This window comes from Acomys minous (assembly GCF_964271855.1).
Source record: "Acomys minous genome assembly, chromosome: 5".
Lineage (NCBI taxonomy): Eukaryota > Metazoa > Chordata > Mammalia > Rodentia > Muridae > Acomys > Acomys minous.
This window is the reverse complement of record NC_140494.1, coordinates 104,247,769-104,258,635: the sequence shown is the minus strand read 5'-3', so window position 1 is coordinate 104,258,635 and position 10,867 is coordinate 104,247,769. Positions and strand designations below refer to the sequence as shown.

Sequence of the window (10,867 nt, the reverse complement as noted above, 5' to 3'; positions counted from 1 at the left end):
CCAGCACTTGGGAGGCAGAGACAGGTGGATCACTGTGAGTTCGAGACCAGCCTGGTCTACAAAGTGAGTCCAGGACAGTCAAGGCTACACAGAGAAACCCTGTCTTGAAAAACCAAAAGAAAACAAAAAACAAAAACAAAAACAAAAAAACCCAGAGCCTCAGCCAGGCGGTGGTGGTGCATGCCCTTAATGCCAGCAGTTGGGAGGCAGAGGTAGGCGGTTTGCTGTGAGTTTTAGGCCAGCCTGATCTACAAAGCAAGTCTAGGACAGCCAAGGCTACACAGAGAAATGCTGTCTCCAAAGACCAAAAAAAAAAAAAAAAAAAAAAAGCCGGGCGTGGTGGTGCACGCCTTTAATCCCAGCACTTGGGAAGCAGAGGCAGGCGGATCTCTGAGTTTGAGGCCAGCCTGGTCTACAAAGTGAGTCCAGGACAGCCAAGGCCACACAGAGAAACCCTGTCTAAAAAAAAAAAGAAAAGAAAAGAAAAGAAAAAAAAGCCACACCAAAAAAGAGCCTCAGCCTGGTGTGGTGGTGCCGTGGTACACACCTGTAATTGCAGCACTTGGGAGGCAGAGGCAAGAGGACCTCTGTGAGTTCGAGGCCAGCCTGGTCTACAGAGTGAGTCCAGTCCAGGACGGCCAGTGCTACACAGATAAACTAAAACGAAAAACCAAACAAACAAACAAAAAAATCCAGAGCCTCATGCACATACTCTACTACTGAGCTACAACTCCAGCACCCCCCCTCTCCTGAACTCACCTCCCCCACCCTACCTATTTGTGGAGAGCATCCTCTTCAGTGGAGGCTTCAGACACACGAACTCTGTCCTTCCTTAGCTGCTTCCTAAGCTGCCAGGACCCAGCCTGGGCATCCATCTTTGGGCCTGAGGGCCAGCTCCCCAGCCAGAAAAACCTGTCTGGGGGCTTTCCCTGAGGCTACAGTGCCCAAGGGGCAAGTAGGACTGGATTCCCAGCAGCCCCTCCTACCCCAAGACAAAATCAGCCACGGGGTGCAGGGCCTCATTGGCCCCAGGAAGCCCCAGCCTGCCAGCACCTGTTCCAGGATCCAGTTCCCAGCGCAGTATGGCATCCACGCTGCCCGCCCAGACCTTGCCCTTGGCTCTGATACTGCTGGCTCTCCTGGCTCCCGGGGCTGCAGGTCTCTATTTCTGGTGGGAGTGAGGAGGGTTTCAGGGGTCTGGACAGGGAGAGTTGTCTCTCCCAGGGCTCTCAAAGAAAGTTTTGGTCTAGCTGGTTGGGGTGAGGGCTCATGATGGTAGTGACCAGCTGACAAATTCCTGGGCTTCTTCCAGACCTAGGAGCAGAGGAGTGTGGTGAAGGCTCCAAAGTTTATGTGGGTGGGGTGAGACGGGTGGCCGCGTGTAGTTTGCCTCCTAGGCGGCGCGGAGAACCCACCGTCTGCAGCTCAAGCCTGCCACCTGGTGGTCAGATCTACACGGGCTTGTTCTGACTGTGCTCTTAGCCACATCAGAGTTGAGAGTCCGCAGCTAACTCCATCTGAGTTCCCTCCTGGTTTCCCAACAGACTTCAACATCTCAAGCCTCTCAGGTCTGCTGTCTCCGGCGCTAACAGAAAGCCTACTAGTTGCCTTGCCTCCATGTCACCTCACAGGAGGAAACGCCACACTGATGGTCCGGAGAGCCAACGACAGCAAAGGTAGGCTTTCCTGTACCCATCTATCCCCCATGCTAATTCCTCTTAAAATATTCAAGGGTGCTAGAGAGATGGCTCAGTGGTTAAGAGCATTGGTTGCTCTTTCAGAGAATTCAGGTTCAATTCCCAGAATCCACGTGGCAGCTCATAACTGTCTGCAACTCCAGTTCCAGGGGATCTGACAACCTCCCACCTATAAAATAAAAGTAAATAGTTTGCCGGGTGTGGTGGCGCATGCCTTTAATCCCAGCACTCAGGAGGCAAAGGCAGGTGGATCGCTGTGAGTTCAAGGCCAGCCTGGTCTACAAAGCGATAGCCAAGGTCACACAGAGAAACTCTGTCTCGAAAAACCAAAGAAAGATACTCAAGGCCTGCCGTTCGCCATGGGACTGCTAGAAATCTGGTCTGGCCTTTCTCTCCTATTTCCCACCAGTGGTTAAATCAAGCTTTGTGGTGCCTCCATGCCGTGGGCGCAGGGAGCTTGTGAGCGTGGTGGAGAGTGGGGCTGGCTTCACCGTCACTCGGCTCAGCGCATATCAGGTGACAAACCTGACTCCAGGAACCAAATACTAGTAGGTACCTGATGGACGTGCGTGGGAGTGAGATACAGAAGCTGGGGGTGGGGGGGTGGGGGTGGGGGGGTGCTGGTGAGCACAGAGAAGAGAAGGCACAGCTAAAGGGTAGGAAATGTGAGCCTTTACCCCAGGAGGGCACAGATGGAAGTATTAGCTATGAAGGTGGGGGCTGAACCCAGTCCTCCCAAGTGACAGATCCGATCCGTACTTGAAATCTCTGCTTTCTCTCAACTCCCGCCTCTAAAGCATATCCTACCGAGTACAGAAGGGGGCATCCACTGAATCCAGCCCAGAGACCCCGATGTCCACGCTTCCTAGTGAGTAAACCGCCTACTGTCCCACATCTTAGCGTCCACACGGCTCCTTGAGCTCTAGGCTTTATCCCCTAGAGCAAGTTAGCTAAGCTGCTTTCAGCTCTCTCTTTCCCTCAGAGAGTTTGCTATGGCCACCTCCTCCTGGTCTCTCCTCTGCTGAACTAAAGGCTCCTTACGCAGATGGGTGCTATCCTATTAAATCTCCTCGGTGACTCCTAAGTGTTGCTGTGAGGGGTCCCTGTTTCCTTGTTTGTTTGTTTGTTTTTTAATATTTATTTATTATTATGTATACAATGCTCTGCCTGCATGTACACCTCCAGGCCAGAAGAGGGCATCAGATCACATTACAGATGGTTGTGAGCCACCATGTGGTTGCTGGGAATTGAGCTCAGGACCTCTGGAAGAACAGACAGTGCTCTTAACCACTGAGCCATCTCTCCAGCCCCCAACCCCCCCCTTCCCCTGTTTCCTTTGACTACTTGGCCGAATAACTAGTGGAACTGATGATGGTGGCCGGTTGGATGACCTGGGCAAGCTGTGAGCCCCAGAGTGACTTAGGGGCCCCTCCAACTCACCAAGGTTTTCCCTTCTTTCTTCTTCTTCTGACAGGGAAGAACATGGAGTCCATTGGGTTAGGAATGGCCCGGACGGGAGGTATGGTGGTCATCACAGTGTTGCTGTCTGTCGCCATGTTCCTGTTGGTTGTCGGCCTTATCGTTGCCTTGGCACTGGGTGCCCGCAAATGAAGGCTCTCCTGCGTCATAGGCTCCGCCAAGAAGTCCAGCCTGCCTCCTCCCGTTGGTTTTTTTTTTTTTTACTTCAGTGATTTCTTTTCACTCTCCCTGCCACCCTGCACTGAGTCCTTTCCTGACCGTGTACGTCTCCGTCCTCTGCATCTTACCTTCTGACACTCCCTGCCAGCCCCTCACCGCAGTCCTGCCAGAGCCGGTTTTTCTCTCCCATGCACTTAGTGCTTACAATAAAGGCCGACCTACATCTGTGTGTGTGACCCCTTTAGTGGGTACCCCGTCTGCATACATCCATGGCATCAGGGGTGACTTGTCCCAGGAGGGAGGCAAGCAGGGGAAGAGACAATGACAGTTCCAAGCCCCAGCCCTGGGTTGTGGGTTTTGCGTTCTGTACTCAGTAGAAGACCCCAGCAGGGCTCGGTGCTGAGTTAGGGGTAGAAGTCGGATCAGCACATAGGGCGCGTGGCAAGGAAGCTGACAGAGCTTGGAGAGAAAACAAAGAGCAGCAGGCGCTGGGAGCATGGGTTAAAATGTGCTAACGGGCCGGGCGGTGGTGGCGCACGCCTTTAATACCAGCATTCGGGAGGCAAAGGCAGGTGAATCCCTGTGAGTTCGAGGCCAGCCTGGTCTACAGAGGGAATCCAGGACAGCCAAGGCTACACAGAGAAACCCTGTCTTGAAAAACAAACAAAACGGGGGTTAGGGAGATGGCTCAGTGGTTAAGAGCAATGCCTGCTCTTCCAAAGGACCCGGGTTCAATTCCCAGCACCCACATGGCAGCTCACAACTGTCTGTAACTCTAAGTTCTGACACCCTCACACCAGTGCACATAAATTAAAGATTAAATAAAAATATACTTTAAAAAAAAAAGAAAAACAAACAAATAAATAAAAAGACAGTTATCTCAGCTACATATTTTAATACCAGCCTGGGCTACATGAGAACTCAGTCTGGAAGAAAAGAAAACTGAGCCTGGGGAGGTGGATTAGTACATGAGAGCATTGTTCTGTAGACATGAGGACCTGGATTTGAATTCTCAGCACTCACATTAAACAAACAAACAAACAAAAACAAACAGGGGCTAGAGAGATGGCTCAGAGCTTAAGAGCATTGGCTGTTCTTCCAAAGGTACTGAGTTCAATTCCCAGCAACCACATACCATTTATAATGAGATCTGGTGCCCTCTTCTGGCATGCAGGCATACATGCAGGCAGAATACTGTATAAATAAATACACCTTAACAAAAACAAACCACTACCACCAAAAACATTATTCCAGCACTTAAGAGGCAGAGTAGGCAGATCTCTATAAGTTGAAACCAGTCTGGTCTACATAATGAGTACTAGGCTAACCAGGACTCAGAAATAAGTAAATAAATAAAAAGGTTGTCAGAGGCAAAGAGATCCATGGGACTTGCTGGCCGGCCAGGCTAACCAGACATCAGTGCGGATACCCTGTTTTAAAGAAACAGGGTGGCCCCCACTTGCAGGTGCGTGGCACGTACAACCACGTGCTACAAAACCACAAATTAAAATAAATATAAATAAGAACAAAGTGTACTAAGCGGTGGGGATAATGGGAGAAGAACGGAGAGTGGAGGAATTAAAGGGATCAAGGGCATACGCCACCACTGCCAGGCGAGTTTTGTTTTTTGAGACAGGGTCTCACTTTTGCAGCTCTGGCAGTGCAGACTGGTCTGTTCCACATAGCAAGTATGCAGATAGAGACCCGTTCACCTGCTTCTGCCTCCTGAGTGCTGGGATTAGACACACAGCACCAAACCTGGTCCAGTAATGGGTTATAATTCCCCTTAAAAAATGGAATCTAGCCAGGCGTGGTGGTGCACGCCTTTAATCCCAGCACTCGGGAGGCAGAGGCAGGTGGATCGCTGTGAGTTCCAGGCCAGCCTGGTCTACAAAGTGAGTCCAGGACAGCCAAGGCTACACAGAGAAACCCTGTTTCGAAAAACCAAAAAAAAAAAAAAAAAAAAAAAAGGAATCTAAAGCCGGATGGTGGTGGTGGAGGTGGCGGCGGTGGCAGCGGCAGGGGCGGCAGCGCACACCTTTAATCCTCACACTCGGGAGGCAGAGGCAGGCAGATCGCTGTGAGTTCAAGGTCCGCCTGGTCTACAAAGTGAGTCTAGGACAGCCAAGGCTACACAGAGAAACCCTGGTTCAAACACACACACACATACACACACACACCAACCAACCAAACAAACAAAAAAAGGAATTTATGTAGGTGTGCTTTTGGGGGACTATTTTAATTGGGTTCTTATACCTCTACCTCCCTTCCAACACTTACTCTACCCTAATCCCTTCCAATCCCCCAACACTAGGTAGGAGAGAAAAAAACGTTCAAGGGGACAGGGATCATAGACTTCTATAGACTACTTTCTGCTGATTAGGGGTGTTGGGTTTCTTGGGGCAAGTCCAATCTTTGTCATCAGGTATTTCCAACTTCTTCTCAAACAGTAATCAGGAACAGCAGGAGGAACAAGCACCTTTTCAGAGTGCGAGACATACACATACACACACACACACACACACACACACACACACACACACACACACACACACACATACACCCTTCCCAGAATCACGACCCTGCCAGAGCATGAGACACGTTATAGTCTGCTGCTGTGGACAAGCTGAGGCAGCCCCATATCACACACCTGGGATTAAAACGAAAACATATTCACATAACGTAACTGTGGTTTTAAAGAAACCAAACTTCTCACTACAAATCTAGGCTGGAAGTTTAGCTCAGTGCTACAGAACCTGCTATGAGACTCTGAGCTAGGACCCCAATACCACAGCACCCCAACAAACAAATGAAGTAGCTAAAAATCAGTCATGGTGACTCATGCTTTTTTGTTTGGTTGGTTTGGGTTTTTCTGATGGGGTCACTCTGTTTTAGAACGACGCAGATATACAAAAGGCTAGCCTCCAAGCCACAGAGATCCAATTGCCTCTGCATTCCAAGTGCTGGTATTAAAGGCATACACCACCAATGCCCAGAGTGACCCTCTCCTTTAATCCCAACACCTGAGAGGCAGAGGCAGGTGAATTTCTGAGTTCAGGACAGCCAGGGGGGCTACATACTGAGACCTTTCTAATAACAAAACAAAATCTAAGAACATTGTTCAGACAAGTGGTGAAATGTGAGTAAGATCTTTAACTTAAATACAGTATTGAAGCCGGGCGTGGTGGCACATGCCTTTAATCCCAGCATTAAAGTGTTTTGGGGTGAAAGGGTATGCTGTGTACAGGCTACTCCTAAATAATCATGAAAAAGTATGTACTTTTAGCTGGGCACAGTGTGAAACATGCCTGCAGTCCCAGCACTCAGGGAGGCAGAGGCAGGCAGATCTCTGTGAGTATGAGGTTAGCTTGGTCTACAAAGATTGATCCAGATTACCATCAGGAAATTGAATTGATTCTGTCAGGCTGGTGGTGGTGGCGTAGGCAGCTCATACCTTTTTTGTTGTTGTTGTTGTCAGATGGTCTTTTATTGAAATATTTTCTTGTTGCTTCTTTTTCTTTGTTGTTGTTGTTTTGTTTTGTTTTTCAAGATAGAGTTTCTCAGTTTGGCTTTGGCTGTCCTGGACTTGCTTTGTAGATCAGGCTGGCCTTGAACTCAGAGCGACTCACCTGCCTCTGCCTCCTGAGTGCTGGGATTAAGGCATGCGCCACCACACCCGGCTTTTCTTGTTGCTTCTTAACTACCTGGGCATTCCATTGCATCACTGTTGATGTCATCTATGATGTCATGAGGGTGTCAGCCATCCACATTGCCACCCATAGAATGGGCAGTACCCAAGATCTCCTTAATAGTCCCAGAAAGCTATCTGGCTAAACACTGGTGCCACATCTACCTGGAAATGTTGACAATCTCATCAAGAGTGATGTTTCCACTGTGTTTAATATTCTTCTGCTTAAAAATATGGAGCGCTTCACAAATTTGTGTGTCACCCTTGTCTAGGGGCCATGCTAATCTTGTCTGTATCCTTCCAGTTTTAGTGTATGTGCTGTCAAATTGAGCATGGCACACACCTTTAATTCCAGCCTCAGGAGGCAGAGGCAGGAGGATCTCTGTGAGTTTGAGGCCAGCCTGGTCTACAGAGCTAGTTCCAGGACAGCCAAAGTTACAGAGAAACCCTTCTCAAAAAACCAAAACAGGGCTGGAGAGATGGCTCAGTGGTTAAGAGCACCGCCTGCTCTTCCAAAGGTCCCGAGTTCAATTCCCAGCAACTACATGGTGGCTCACAACCATCTATAATGTAACCTGATGCCCTCTTCTGGCCTGCAGGTGTACAAGCAGATAACACTGTATACATAATAATAAATAAATCATTTTTTTTAAAAAGAAAATATTTTATAAAAAAACAAAAACAAAAACAAAAACAAACATTATGTCTGGAGCACAGGAAATCCATTAGGGCATCTCTTGGTGCTGCCATGTTGTCCTCTGATTTAAGTCAATGGGAAACTACAAAAACCTACAGAATGAAACCTGCTATAGGCTGTTCACCTCTTTACTGACCAATCAGAGATGATGGAGAACAATTTTACACAACATTGAGACAGGAAATTCTTCAATAGTAATGACAATACCAGAATCTGTTAATGTTTAGTTCACTGCTGGTTCATCAATTAACAATCGAACACACAGAGACAGACCTCATTGTGACGTGAAGGAAGGTCACCACTATACCTTTTTTTGTTTTTTTTCTTTTTCTTTTTCTTTTTCAAGACAGGGTTTCTCTGTGTAGCCTTGGCTGTCTTGGACTCACTTTGTAGACCAGGCTGGCCTTGAATTTGCAGAGATCTGCCTGCCTCTGCCTCCTGAGTGCTGGGATTAAAGTTGTGTGCCACCACACCCGCCTGGACTCCTCGCTTTTAACAGGGTCTCACTATGCAGCCTTGACAGATGTGGAATTTACAGAGATGCACCTATCTCTTTTTTGTTTTTGTTTCTCTGTGTAGCTCTCAGCTGTTTTTCTCTTGAACTGCTCATTAACTCCTAAGCGTAGTCTCCGGCCTCCCCTCACCCTTCTCTTACCCATCGCTCTCACAGGCTTGCCGGTTGAGCTTGAACCTGAGGTATGAACACGTGAAATGCGCTTGTTTGTTCCGCTCTCACTGCCCACCTTCACCGCAGCTACCTCCCACACAGTCCACTTCTTTCCCCTTCCACTTGTAGTCATCAGCTTTGTATCCAACCTCCCTCAATCCAAATGCTACCTCTTAAGCGAGGGTCGGGGGTGGGGGTGGCGGTAGGGATGGGGGTGGGTACAGAGGCAAGATGACCAAGAGTTCAAGACTACCCTTACCACATAGTCAGTTTAAGGTTAGCCTTGGCTACCAAGACTTAAAGCATACATACAAATGATTGAACGTGGTGGCACAGGCCTTTAATCCTAACACTCAGGAGGCAGGCAGACCTTTGAATCTGAGGCCAGCCTGGTCCACATAGCAAGTTCTAAGCTAGCCAGGGATACATAGTAAGGCTGTCTGAAGGGGTGTGTGTGCTAGAGAGATGGTTCAGTGGTTAAGAGCACTGGCTGCTCTTCCAGAGGACCTGGGTTCAATTCCCAGCACCCATATGGCGGCTCCTAACTGTAACAAAAGGGGACCAACACCCTTGCATAGACTTAGATTTAATAAAACTAAATAAATAAACAAAAAAAGTACTTTTATCTTTTTACCAACTAAACCTCAGGACAAGAGGTTTACACAGAAGTCTTCAGCTAAAGCTAAAGAAATTGAGAAAACCAGGGTTCAGATAAAAAAATAAAAAATAAAAAATAAAACAACTTTCCTGTATGTCTGTTTTGAGATAAAAGACAAGGCTAGGGGCTGGAGAGATGGCTTAGAAGTCAAGGGAACTGATTGTTCTTCCAAAGATCCCAAGTGCAATTTCCAGCAGCCACATGGTAACTCATAACCATCTATAATATTATTTGATTCCCTCTTCTGGCTTGCAGGTGTACATGCAGACAGAGCACTGTATACATAAATAAATAAGTAAATAAATAGATAAATCTTAAAAAAAAAAAAAAGACCAGGCTAGACTCAAACTTACTATGTCGTCAGTAACTGTCTTAAATTCCTGACCCTCCAGCCTGTTCCTCCTAAATTTCAGGATCACAGGCATGTAACACCTTGACCTGGCTATTAAAGTCTATATATGGGGGCTGGAGAGATGACTCAGCAGTTAAGAACACTGGTTGCAGCCAGGTGGTGGTGCTGCGGTGGCAGCATATACTCCTTTAATCCGAGTAGTTGGGGGGCAGGCAAGCAGATCTGAGTTCAGTGCCAGCCTGGTCTACAAAGTGAGTCCAGGACAGCCAGGGCTACACAGAGAAACCCTGCCTTGAAAAAATAAAGAGTGGGGGTGGCACACCCCTTTAATCTCAGCACTCAGGAGGTAGAGGCAGGTGGATCTCTTGTTAGTTTGAGGCCAGCCTGGTCTACAAACTGAGTCCAGGACAACCAGGACTGATATACAGAGAAACCCTGTGTCAAAATAAAAATAAAATTAAAAGGGCACTGGCTGCTCTTCCAGGGGTCTTAAGTTCAATTCCCTGCACCCACATGACAGCTCACAACCATCTGGAAAGGGATCTGATGCCTGCTTCTGTAGTGCAGGAATACTGCAAATAGAGCACTCATATACATAAAATATAAGACACATAAATCTTTAAAAGATATGATCATGTGTGGTGCCACACGCCTATAATCCCAGCACTCGGGAGGCAAAGGCAGCCACATCTCTGTGAGCTCGGGGCCAGCCTGGTCTACAAAGTTGAGTCCAGGACTACACAAAGAAACAAATGATCATGGAATTAAGAGTCTTTTTCTATGAAAAAAGTGTCTGAAATGATTCAGGCAGTGGTAGGAAGCAAGACAAGGTTATCCATGAGGGGGATATGTGGACATTCATTTGTCTTTTGACTTTTTTTTTCTCCAGACAGGGTTTCTCTGTGTAGCCTTGGCTGTCCTGGACTCACTAGAGATCAGGCTGTCCCCAAACTCACATCGACCCACCTGCCTCTGACTCCCGAGTTCTGGGATTAAAGGCCTGGCTCTGAGGGTTTTTTTTTTGTTTGTTTGTTTGGTTGGTTGGTTTTTTTGAGACAGGGTTTTTCTGTGTAGCCTTGACTGTCCTGGGCTAACTTTGTAGTCTAGGCTGGCCTCGAGTGCACAATAATCAGCCTGCCTCTGCCTCCCCAGTGCTGAGATTAAAGGTGTGCACCACCACCACCCAGCCCTGACTGAGTTTTCAAACAAACCAGGCATGGTGAGGCAAGCCTGAAGTCGCAGCTGCCCAAGCAAACGGGTCTTGGTTCACGCTAACCTACCTATACATCATGACCCCATCTCAAACAACCTGACGTATTCGCTGAATGCTCATCCTTCCCCAGCGGAGGCAGGGCCTGTCTCTTGTCCTTAGCTCAGTATCAGCAGCTGTGTAACAAATGTCAGCTGAAAGAGGGGTTGGTACCTCCAGGGCTGGCTGCTACAGATATCTCCCAAGATGATCTCTATGCC

The 10,867-nt window shown here is 48.0% G+C and overlaps 1 protein-coding gene across 1 annotated transcript; it reads left to right on the top strand.

Moving 5' to 3' along the window:
• Nucleotides 1-999: 999 nt before the first annotated feature.
• UPK2 (uroplakin 2) lies at nt 1,000-3,558 on the top strand. Its single transcript, XM_084781647.1, has 5 exons — nt 1,000-1,158; nt 1,545-1,676; nt 2,107-2,245; nt 2,495-2,565; nt 3,172-3,558. The coding sequence occupies exons 1-5, from the start codon at nt 1,083-1,085 to the stop codon at nt 3,306-3,308; spliced, it is 555 nt and encodes a 184-aa protein (XP_084637773.1). The 5' UTR covers nt 1,000-1,082; the 3' UTR covers nt 3,309-3,558.
• Nucleotides 3,559-10,867: the final 7,309 nt, after the last annotated feature.

Bases quoted from the DNA above. Each gene is read 5' to 3' on its own strand.
- UPK2 (XM_084781647.1), top strand. From the start codon at position 1,083: ATGGCATCCACGCTGCCCGCCCAGACCTTGCCCTTGGCTCTGATACTG. The intron at 1,159-1,544 runs GTCTCTATTTCT...GTTTCCCAACAG, and splicing joins CCTGGCTCCCGGGGCTGCAG to ACTTCAACATCTCAAGCCTC. The intron at 2,566-3,171 runs GTGAGTAAACCG...TTCTTCTGACAG, and splicing joins CCCGATGTCCACGCTTCCTA to GGAAGAACATGGAGTCCATT.